This window comes from Ricinus communis, chromosome 8 (assembly GCF_019578655.1).
Source record: "Ricinus communis isolate WT05 ecotype wild-type chromosome 8, ASM1957865v1, whole genome shotgun sequence".
Taxonomy (NCBI): Eukaryota; Viridiplantae; Streptophyta; class Magnoliopsida; order Malpighiales; family Euphorbiaceae; genus Ricinus; species Ricinus communis.
The window spans coordinates 18,855,228-18,868,046 of record NC_063263.1 but is presented as its reverse complement, the minus strand read 5'-3'; the positions used below and the strand labels follow the sequence as shown (position 1 = coordinate 18,868,046).

Genomic DNA, 12,819 nt, shown 5'->3' with positions numbered 1-12,819 from the left:
ACAACTCTCTCTTGATTTAAGTATATATGTATGTGTACTTGTTGCCTGTTTGTATCATAAATTTAGAATTCAATGGGATGTATATGAAATGATAATAATTTTTTTAAATTTAATTAAGATATTAAGTTTGAATTTGAGTAGACAGTTGTATTAAAATTCTTAAGACGGTAAAATATTCTCCGACACACTCTAAATTAATTAGATGGTACACCATAAAATAAATGAAGAAAAAGTTGTCAACATGGATATACATAAATCATCATTAAAGATATTCAAATTTAGAAGCAAGCACAGTAGCAGTTAATTTTGGTTACAAATGAATTCCCCCAGAGAAGGGTTGAGAAGAAAGATCTTAAGCAAGCAATCCAAAAGGGAAATGGGGATTGGTATGGCACTGAAGAAAAGGAGATACAAGTGCAAACACCTTCAAACAAACAAATACAATGATCTAAAGAAAGCAGTTTAAAAGCAACACAAACTCCCAAGCATAAAGCAGATGAAGAAAAAGGAAATAAAAAGTACCTGGACATCAGATAAAATACAAAATATGCATGAATTATTCTTCTTTGATGAGAATAGCATTTGGAAATGAAAGTAATAAAAAACTGCATCATGATCAATCTATCTTCATGGCAGCAAATCTAAACTCCTCCCTTCTGAATAAATTGCCATGATCATCATCATAAACTACTCTGAGACTTGAGCGTATAGAGATGGTACTGCTATCATACCACTTGCCATAACCATTTTTCTTTTGTTTTCTTCTTCTCCTTCTTCTTCTTCTTCTCTTTTTTCTTTTAATGTTTTTGCTAGGGTTTCCATGCTGAAGCCCATACTACTGGTTCTTCTTTCCATGTCAAGTAAAGTCCTGGTTCATCTCCTTGAGGTTGCACAAGTGACCAACCAGCCCTGTATCTTTTAAGCAATGCCTTAACATCATCAACAACATCATCACTAAATCCGACCGGCGTAAAGGCTTCGCGGAGTCTCTCAGACCACTGGGATCCTCTTTCCCTTCTCTCGCACTCACCAGCTCCACCACCAATTTCTTCCTCGCAAGCCAAAACCCTAACTATGCTTCTTGAGCACTCCCTTTCTAACATCAATCTCTCATTACTAGTTGGGGCAAAGCTCTCTTCTAGCATCTCAAAATATAGTGTATAAAACCTTAGGCACTCTTCAAAACACTTGACGAAGTCATATCTTGAGCTAGTAAAATCAGCTTCTTCTTCAACAATTGTCACTACTCTTGGGTTAAGCGATTGAAATATTCGAATCACTCCACTTCTTTCTTCAACATCGACTAATCTCAATGCTCCAATACAATTAATCGCGATAGCTTCATCTTCTTGAACATTTAATCCTTCTCTAGTGAGTTGTGATAAATTGTTTAACCCACTTATTACATTAATCTCAAAAGGAACACCCATTAACCTAGCAAACTTCTCCATTCTTTGGCCTATTTCCTTCATGACTGATCTTACGATGCTAGCAGTTACAACAACAGTGAGCTTTAAGCGAGGAGTTTCATCATTTCTTGTAGCTAACGCTTCAAGCAGAGTAGGCCACTGAGTGCAAAGGGTATTGCTGATATCAATTATATGAAGTTTTGTTTCACCTTCTAAAGCTTCCAAGATTGCACCATTAGAAGAAACATGACCATAAGTAGTCCAAGGACTTACCTCCTGAAATTTTAGTATCAATTTTCTGGCCGAGTCAAAAGAATGGCTCTTTTCAGCAACTGAGGTTAGGGTTTTGAAGCATCGTTGACCCGATTCAGTTGCTTTACAAAACAAAGCTTGCAGGAAATAAGAAGCCAATTTCTGATCACAATCACCATAAGGAGAAGCAAGCTCGTTTAACATCCACAAAAGCTGATGGATTTTTGTTGAGTCTTTATCGGAGATGGCTCTAGCACATTCTTTAAGAAGCTTTGATGCCCATTTGTTATTAGCTGCAGACGAGCCACCATAAGGGTCACCGGAGTCCGATGACCGGCTAGTTGATGTGTGGCTAGTGTTCTGAGGATGATTGCTGTTGATCTTGATGCTGTTATGATTGTTGTTGTTGTTGTTGTTGTTGTTGCTATGCATGTCGTCAAAAGAAACTGCTGCTGCTGCTGCTGCTAAAGATGGATCATCGCTTATTGTTTGATGGTAAGAAGGGAAGAAGAAGGTGTGTGAGTATTGTGTTTGTTTTGGAGTAAAGAGAGTTATGTCCATGTGTAATGGGGGAGGCCCCCTTTGACTCTAGAGGTTGCTGCTGCTGCTGCTGCTTTGCAAAACTCAATTTCATTTGAGTTCCTTCACAAAATGGTCAAGTACAAAGCTATGATATAGATATCCTTAGTATTATATGTTTAAGGTCATTGTCATATTCATATATATATATATATATATATATATATATATATTTAATAATTGTTAGATGTGTAGTTCTTGTGCCACCATATGCAATTATTAATTAGATAGCTATATATATGGCAATAAGTGATTGCATGGTTTTTCTGTGCAACTCCTTTAACATTGTAACTTTAGAAAGTTAATTGTGTATCAAGGATTAAGTCTGTCCTCACTTCAACTAAATGATGCCTCTTTTGAGAAGAAAGAAACAAAAAATAGTTGTCTGTAATAATTAGGCACAAAAAGTTTCATTCAGTAAAATCTTCAGTGTAATCTGTAGATTCAATTAAAGGAGTAAATGTATTAACTTCTACTAAATTTTGTATTATGATCAATTTAGTTATAAAAATTTAATTTGGTTTATTTAACTCAGTGAAAGTGTATTTTAATTTAGCCAACTCTAACTCTAGTGAGAAATTGACAAATTATATGTTTCCCTTTAATCACTATTTTCTCACCAGCTATTTTTACAGTTTATCAATCAAAAAAGTGATTAAATTAAATACAATTAAAATTTAATAATTGAAATAAATTAAATTAAAATTAATTGCAAAATCTAGTGATGTTTGATATAATTTCTTCTTAGGATGATGATCTTTGACATAATTACCCATAACATAATATTAGTTAAAAAATTATTATAATTAAGTGAAAGTTTGATGGAAGTTGTCTTATTGATTGTTGTTATCATGACACCAACAATAAAAGAGCCATAGTAGTAAAAGATGAGCCTTTTGTGTTATGATGAATGTGTCTGCTACTATAATATCTGATTGTAGCATAAAATATCAGTTCACCCAAAACCTATGGAATCAAACATGAAACCATATAATAAAATATGGGGATAAAACAATCATTAGGTGACAATCAACATTGTAGTTATTGATAGAGAGGGAGGTTTTTGGCAAGGAATAAAACATTTATTCTCACATATTTATTATAATTATGGAATCCTAATTGTTTCAATAGCAACTGAGTCATGTTAAATGAAAAATAACAAACAACATATTTTCCTTGATTTAACACACAAACAAGTAGATGATAATGATAATGATAAAAGCAATAGGAAACTTTGAAGCAGACTAATTAATAATTGTGACTTTTTATAATGTGATATGATTTTACCTGAATGAAAGCTTTAATTTGTCAACTCTGTACCAGCTTTAGCTTTAAGTCAGTCAAGCAGATTCCCTCTTTGATCAATTACCATTGTTGTTGATAGTTGATTAACAGATAATTATCTTTTAGTTACTGTTTTTTGTAGAAGAATATGATGATGATTATCTGGTCTCAGCCTGATGTAATTACATAATTAACAAGGGCCATGCATGTAGGTAATTATAGGATAGTTAAATAAGTTTAATGGTCTAATTCCTACATATTCTAATTCTAGGGCTCATCCATACCATACCATTGTAATTTAATTACCTATATAGGAACTAATTAATCAAGTGTTATAAACATTAATTAACAAGATTAATTAAAAAACATCCTGCAGAATATGTTCAACTTAGCCATTTAATCTCTATAATATTTCATTGAAACATCACCAACTGATTTTTTTAATACACTCTTATTCTTTTTTAAAGAAAGAAAGATGATGAGCATGAAAATGCTTCTTTTGTTATGTTCTTGGTTCTTGATGTGTTCCTGTCAATTCTATCTTTCTCATACATATCATATTGTATACATATATAATAATGCCACAGGCTATAATTGATTATTTAATTCAATATTCTTATATTTTAAAATATATAGTTTCAGGCTCCAACTTTATTTGCAAGGCAAGATTAATTGCACCCCACAAGGCTTTCCAATGGATGGAAAACAAAAAGGGTAGCAAACACTTTGGAAAAAGAGAGCTTGACTATAGATTAAAGTTGCTTCTTGACATTTAACAAAAGCTGTCAATGCTCCATTTTACTGTACAGGGGAAAAATAAAAAAAAAAAGAGGATGAAAAAGGAAAAGAAGAATCAAGAAAGAAAGAAAGTAACAAAGGAAAAAAAAAAAGCACCGACATATATATATATATATATAAGTTGACTCATTTATTCAGTCAAAAATGTGCTTTCAGTATTGGTTAATTATAATTTCTTTTAAGGAGACTCTGTTTATTAATATTATAATTATATGTAAAAATGAGTTATGTTAATTAAATGTTTTGCCATTCAAATTTTTATTTGAGTTGCTAAATTGGGCATTCAATTAGTCAAGGTATGGCTTTGCCATTCCTCTTAAATTGAGGTCAAAATTAGACAATTAGAGTAATTATTGTTGATGAACTATTAACTTCTTAACCTTCTTTTTGCTTTAGGTTATAAAAGGAGTTTTATTTTGATTTTATCATAATTATGTTTGTTATACCAAGGATCAATAACTCTAGTCATCATCAATATTGTACTTTTTCTTTTAATAACTTAATTTTTCCAATGTAATTCCCTGTCCTCTTTAGAAAAATCCAACCTTAGCTGTATTAGAAATTTAAATTAATTGATTAAGATATGGATTAAATAAATGAGTGAGTATAGAGTCTAATTAATAGAATTGGAATTGGATCCGGCCAATACCAAAATGACTAAAGCTCGTCACAAGATTAGTCGATCCTTAATTCTCATAAATTATTTATATTTCTTATTCTTTAGAAACATAAAATCTCTAACAAGCTACTCTCTTCCCCCTCTCTCCTTTTTAGGAATGTAAAATCTCTAAAAATAAACGGTAGAAGAAGAAACTCAATCTAATAAACTTGTGAAGAGAACAGATCAGCTTATTATTTTCTTTTTCTTTTCCTTTCTCAAAATTATGATAACCCATTAACAGAGAAACAAATTTTGGAATATATATATATATAAAATAAAAAAAGAAGATTATTATTTATTGTTGTTATTATACAAAAACCAAAATTAAAAGGTATCCAAGTGAGGCTTATTCCACATAAATGATTGGACAAGAAGACAAAAGATATGAGGCTCCTGGTTTTTCAATCCAATCATTACAAGGAAAGAGGAAAAAAATTAAAAAGAATGTATGTCTTTGCCCTAACCTTGATTATCAATCTTTGTTTAAAAATATAAATTAAAAATGGCTGTTCATGGCTGGCCATTGCCATATAATTTATCTATGGCCCATGATCGTAGCATTCATTGTCTTCAATGGAGAATTTACTGAGTGCTAATTGATGCATGAGTTTTGTAATATGTCGCTTCATTGGTTTATTTTATTAAACCCTTTTTCATAATATTCATCAAAATCAAATTATGGTAAAGCTGACAATTGGCTGGCCTGCTACATAAAATCTAATATATTTCATATAATAATAATAATAATAATTATTATTATTATTATTATTAGATTAATATTTGATATTAATAATTTTAAAATTCCCCTCAATTGAAAAGAAAAATTGATGTTGGGAGAAATGACAAATTAATTAATAATATAAAAAATACAAAGCACTTAACTTATAGGATTTATTAATTAATACACAAAAATGACAAATTAGATGGATGAATTTTACAGCATAGAGCTAATTCTGATTTAATGAAATAAAATAAATACTTTTTATTATTATTTATAAAGTCTGAATTTCTTGTGTATTTAACTAATGTGAAGTAAGATTTTCACTCTTAATACACTCTTCATAAAGAGTATGAAATAATATTATTTTTTTAATTGTTTTTTTTTTTCTTTTATGTTTCTTCATTGCCAAGTCTTTGATGGATTAGGTTACAATTTTAAAATGTAAGAAATTGAAAAGGAAATTTTAGAATTATGAGAAAAGAGAAAAGGAAAAGGAAGCAGCAACCAATGGCAATGGAGATGGCTGACAAACTGCTGAGAAGCAGCAGCGGATTTTGTGCCGAAAGGCCCCCCTAGAAGAGCTGTCAGCCTCACCAACTATAAAATTTTATCAAAAGAATGTAAAAACTATAAAATTTAATAATTATTAATTATTTATTTATATCTATTTATATCTGATTGACAATTATTATTAATTTAATTATAAATAATTATATAAAATAAATTTTTAAATAAATAATAATAATACATCTTTTAATTAAGATTAAATATCATTCTATAATCATAAAATTAATTTATTAATTAATATACTATTAAAATATTTATTTATAAAAAATTAATATATTAATTATACGATAAAACAAAACTCTTAATCAACATAATATTTATATATAAAAAGTAACTATAAGATTCAATAAAAATTTATATATAAAAATAAATATAAATAAAATATTTATATATATATACACACACTATAAAGCACCAAAAAAATGATAGTGTAGAAATGATATTATTTAATTATAAATAATAATATAAAATAAATTTTATGGATAAAAATTAATAGCATTCTAGTACTTTATAATTATTTATCATATTTTATAAAAATAAAAATAACTTAAAAATATAAAAATATTCTAGAAATATATATCAATCAACTTTTGTTATATATAAATATAAAACTATAAATATAAGTGGTATTACAATTTTTTGAATTAAAATCATTAAAAATTAATTTATTAGTTAATATAATATTAAAATATTATTTTTTAGAATTAAGATTACTATTTAATTAAAAAATATTTTATTACCTAATAAAAACTAAAATATAATTTTTCAAACAGAAATTATTATTCAATTAGAGAAATAATTTATTATTTAATAAATTAACTATATAATAAATGTAAAAAATTACCTATCAATATAATATTTATGAATAAGACATACATATCAAAAAAGATTTTATATATCAAAATAAGTATATATGTATCACGGCCTAGGGAGAAGATCCCTATTCACTCCTTTCAAGCATCTGGCAACCAGATCTATGCCGCAAGTCGGGAGGACACTTTATGCGGGATGTAGCCCCGAAATGTGCAAGCCGAATGCCTATATCATGATGATATGGATTATCTTTGAACCCCTGCTTTCAAACATCCACGGGAAGAATCCAAAGAAGATGTCTCTGGATACTTCTTGTTCAGAGATTCATCCTAAGCCAGATGATCGGGATCCAGATGGTTCCCAGAGAAAGAATAAAAAACCACTGCCAATGTTCGATGAGGCAATTGAGTTTCTTGCCAAAGAAGGAAAAACAGTCATTGACGTTTCTTATGATGAGTTCAAGGAAATTATGGCACAACTCAACATTGAATATGGCAAACCCCCTTCGCGACTTCGCGAACGGAGATTCAGTCAGGATCCAAAGGTTTATAGGCTGGAAACCCGGTACCCGTCCGATTTAGGGAGGTACAAAACGTTGGGCCAGGTATAACAATGCCACGAACTTTTGGACCTACTTCATCTCTGTCACCTATATCAGCGGTACAACCCTTGGTTCTAGAATGTTTCATGTTACAACCAGAGGATTTCCCTCCCTTGGGAAAAACAGAGAACAAAAGATCTGAAATCCTTCCTACACGGATTTCACCCTCTGGAAACTTAAAACCGCTGACACCCCCTGAAGAAGTTCTTAACTGGCAGACATCTAATTCTATTGTCCAAAACACTTATTTGAAGAAGATAGATGGCAAACTGGATCAAGCACTGCACTTGGTTCAAAACATAAATCACTAGCTGGATACTTTTTCACAAGAAGTCCTACAACTGTACTCATCCCTGACAGCAAAGTATCAAGCTCTGGACAAAGAACTCCGGATACCTCAGCCGATTACCCCCTCTTTTATACAAAAGCAAAAGGAGATTTCCCGGCTGAAGAAGCAAATAGATCAAATTGAAAATGATCTCCGGAAATACCAGTCTGCTGCAATTCCAACATTCATATCGGCAGCTTCAACCTCATCAGCTATTACTCCTTCATACTTTTCTTCTTTCCCTTTTCTTTCATAACCAGAACAACCACAAGAAACTCTTTATCAGCCCTTTGGCACATTTTCTCACCTTTACCCAAAAAGCTCAGAAACCCAGCAAAAGAAATCCTCTCCTCCTCTAGCCTCTAAAGACAAACTTCCAGAGCAATCTCTCATTAGTCCGTATGATTCAGAATCCTCTTCAGATAACTCAGAGATGGCAGATATCACTGAGATTCTCACGAACACTTCTGCTACTGATCCCAGTCCAGAAGTAGTGGAACCTGAAGATGAAGATGCTCAGTCATTCTTTGCTCCCACTGGAGCTCCAAACCCAAGGTCAAAACCAGCTAGCGCAGGACCTTGGTTCACTTTTGATGACTTGCCACCATCAAAATGGAAGGATAAGCTTTCTGAATTCTTGGCATGGATTGATCTCCAGATGACCCTTGAAGGGGCCACACTCAAAAAAGTCCTTGCCGAATTTGTCACAAGGTTTACCGGAAGCTTAAGAGATTGGTTTCAGTCTCAGCCTGAATACACTAGGCTTCAATTTGTCACTCTGCCGACTCCATCAGCAGCAGTAACGATCCTCCATAACCAGTTCCTTGGAAGTTATGACCTTGTCATAAGACAGCAGAAACAAGAGTTCTTTGATCGAAAATGTTGTTCATTCAAGATGAAGGATCTGAAAAAGCACTATTCAGCTATGTCCAAACTCTACTATGTCATTGGAGGACACGATGGTGATGATACTCTAAAGTATACCTTCATCACCTCTCTGCCGGATGAAATACAACCTGAGGTTAACAATATGATTGCGGCTACAAAGAGACCAGTCACCTCTATTACACTTGGAGAAATCTGGCAATTCACACTCTCTTCCATTAAGAGACTGTGTGATCAACAAGAGTTATTCAAAAGGTTGTCTCAAAGGGACTTGATAGTCCAAAAGGCTTGCAACAAAAACCACCTCAAGATTAAGTGCAAAGCCGCCAACTGCGTCTGTACAAATCACAAGAAGAAATCTGGACATCATTTCCAGAAATACACGCGCAGCAACAAGAAGTTCAGGAAAAGAACCCAAAGAAATTCAAATACTTCCGTAAAAAAGCGGAACCAGTGTACAAGTCCGACAGATGTTTCATCCTGCGAAAGGAAGGACACTATGCAAAAATTGTCCTAGGAATCCGGAAAAGTCGTGAAGATGATTCAACAAGTCAGCATGTCTTTATCTCTTGCAGACTCTTTTGAAGAGGAAATAGAATCTCTACTTTTAGAGCAAGAGGATCTTACCCCAGAAAGCTTATTTGGGTTAGAAATGGAGTTCTCAGACTCCACAGAGTCTTCACAAGAATCTTCTTCAGATTCAGATGATAGTGAAATACCAATCTTGATGATTGGTCTGCATGAAGAAAGTCAGAAGAATATTCTGGAAGATGTAATACAATATCCTCTCTCTCCAACCCTATTATCTTCCTTCTTTGTTTCTTCTCCACCTCCTGAAACTTTTCAATTTACTACAAAATCTCCTCCAGTCCCATATATTCCCATACAGATACTATCCTCAAAATACTCCAAGCCTGTACCAGTAATAGCTTTCTTTGACACTGGAGCTCAGAGAAGCATGATGAACCCAATGGTTCTCCCATCAGAGTATTGGAGGCCCCATGATCAGTTCTTTAGGGCAGCCAACGGTCAAACCTTCAAAACCACTCTGATCACAAGACAGAAGATCGGAATTCAGTTCTTTCCTGATTGCGTTGTATGGACGCACATCATTGGTTCAGATCTTCCAAACAAGGATATCCTGATAGGATTTGATGTTTATCACCAAGCTCAAAAGCTCCAAATCCTTCCAACTAGTATAAAGTTCAAGAGACAGTTTCGGTCATACACTGAAACTTCAAATCTGTTTTCTGTGACGGATACTATTCCTCCATTCCTTCCATACACAGAAAAATTCCTTCAGTTCTGTCCGGAATCTCATTCACATTTCCAACATCCTCTTCCTCTGTGGAAAAATCCACAATTCTATATCAGCCTCCCCTTCAAACTTAATGAAGACATTAACCCTACTAAAGCCACACACATGGAAATGTCTCCCACAGACCTAGCCCTTGCCCGATCAGAATGCCTGACACTGTTACAGCATGGTCTAATTGAGCCCACTACTTCACAATGGGCTTGCCAAGCCTTTTATGCGGAGAAAAGGTCTGAAAGAATCCGAGGAAAGAAGAGGCTTGTCATAGACTACAAACCCTTAAACCATTTCCTTCAAGACAACAAATTTCCTCTCCCTCGAATCTCAAATCTCAAGGTCCACATCCAAAAGGTCCAGTACTATTCCAAATTTGACCTAAAAGCGGGCTTTTGGCAACTCGGTATCCAGCCCACAGAGAGATACAAAACTGCATTTTGTATCCCTAATGCCCAATACCAGTGGACTGTTATGCCTTTTGGGCTCAAGACGGCCCCATCTCAATTCCAGAAGACAATGATTGAGATTTTTGGGCCTATCCTTTACTCTTCTTTGATCTACATCGACGACATCCTTCTATTCTCAGAAACAGCAGAGGACCATCACCAACTGTTACAACAGTTCCTTGCCATCATCCAAAAATATGGCATTATGCTATCTGAAAAGAAGAGCTTTATTGGCCAACGAGAAATTGAATTTCTCGGAATGCATTTCAAGAATGGCCAGTACACATATGGTCCCCACCTGACAAAGGAACTTGATAATTTTCCGGAAGAGAATTTATCAGCAAAACAAATTCAACAGGTTGTATCATTGATGCTTGAAAAATTGACGGTGCTGAGGAAGATTCCTCAGTTCTTGTAAAGATCGTCCTAACAGTCCCATCCTTTTGCTGAATAAAGAGGGGAAATGTGGCTTGTACTGGTTTTGATTGAGATGCCTGGAGCTTCTCATAATTTGTTACCCATTCAATAGGAATTAGTTTCTGTAGATCTTCCTTGTCAAGCTGTCGAGGGGCTTGAACTATTGTAGGGGTTTGACCAGAATCAGCCATGATGTACAAAGCATATGATGAGGCTTGGAAGCCTGGGATCTGCAAGTTAAGTGCATGATCCTGCAATCGATAAACGATCTGACGGTGAAGAGTCGCTGAGAGAGCATTTTAATAATATATTGAATGCATATAATACTATTTTATTAAATAACATAATCGATGCTCTAAAAGATTTCCATAATTGAGAATATCAAAATTGATATGTTATCCTTTTGCGATTAGATTATTATTTAATTAGAAGAAATTTTAATTAAAATTATTATTTAATTATTTTTTTATTAGTTCATTTAATAACTATATTATAATATGAAAAATATAATAAATATGCTATAAGAATTAAAGAGTCAATAAAGTAAGTTAAATACATGTGAAACTTTAGACATAACTCTTAGAAGTCTTTTAATCGGTGAAAACACAAAATAAAAATGTAAATGGAAATGAGTAAATGTTATTGATTCCGTTCAATAATGGATGAAATGTCTCATTTTATTAAAAAAATAAAATAAAACATAGTTTATTCTGTATCGACCATTTTAGATTAGATCGATTGAGATTGGGCCAAAATGACTATTTTGGCCAAGATTAACGAGATAGGACGAGATGAAAAAACTTTATATAAGAAATTATATTAATAAATTGAGTTAAATAGTTCATTAATATTTAAACCTAACTCAATAAGATTTATTTTTTCTCTGTTAACAAAATTAATTAAAATCTAAAATTTCAAAATAAAAAATCTAAGAAATCTCGTATAATTATCTCTTTATCTTCTATTACCTCCTTTTGTGCTTTACAAATTAAGTATGTATATTTTCACTAATTTATTAATTTTTTTGGTGATTTAATATATATTATTTAGTAATAACAACTCAAAATTTATGTAATTTGATTTTTATAGCTTTATCGGCTACAAAATACTATTTTACACTTTAGTCAGTTGTGTTATAAAAAGAAAATTTATTATTATAATTCTATAATAATGAAAAGTTAATTATTTATTTACTTGTTGCTTTCTAATTAGATTATGGGTAATAATTATGTAATATTGTATTTTAATAATTTAAAATTAAATTAAATTATATAAATATAATTCAGAACAGTTCAAAATGAAACACCAAAATATTTAAAAGATCAAAATATTTAATTTCAATAATAAATTCAGAATAACAGTCGAAATAGAATTCATAACTTACTAATTTCTATTGTTGATTTTTAGTTTACACTGTAATTGAAATAGGATTCACCCATCAATAAAATCCATACCCTAAAGAGTGAACTTTTCATTCTAGTAGAACTCAAGTTAAATTAACGATCAATTAAGTGAAATAATAATTTTTTTTTATAATTGCTACTTATAATAAATCAAGTATACTTTTTTTTCTTTTTATGAAAGTAAAATGTTACTATTAGTGTCAACAACAAAAGAAGTTTAATTTTCATTTCACGCTACCAACATATAGAAAATAATCAATTTCTATTTCAATTCCATTTTATTTGAACCAAACAATACTCTTGTATATAAAATTAAATTATTTCAAATATTACACATTACATT

At 31.9% G+C, this 12,819-nt stretch overlaps 2 protein-coding genes across 2 annotated transcripts; one reads left to right on the top strand and one right to left on the bottom strand.

Moving 5' to 3' along the window:
* Positions 1-218: 218 nt before the first annotated feature.
* Positions 219-2,372, bottom strand: LOC125371013 (protein SHORT-ROOT-like). The gene has a single exon (XM_048378758.1). The coding sequence runs from the start codon at positions 2,220-2,222 to the stop codon at positions 810-812; it is 1,413 nt and encodes a 470-aa protein (XP_048234715.1). The 5' UTR covers positions 2,223-2,372; the 3' UTR covers positions 219-809.
* A 7,064-nt stretch (positions 2,373-9,436) lies between these two features.
* On the top strand, positions 9,437-11,074 carry LOC125370934. The gene has a single exon (XM_048378393.1). The coding sequence runs from the start codon at positions 9,437-9,439 to the stop codon at positions 11,072-11,074; it is 1,638 nt and encodes a 545-aa protein (XP_048234350.1).
* Positions 11,075-12,819: the final 1,745 nt, after the last annotated feature.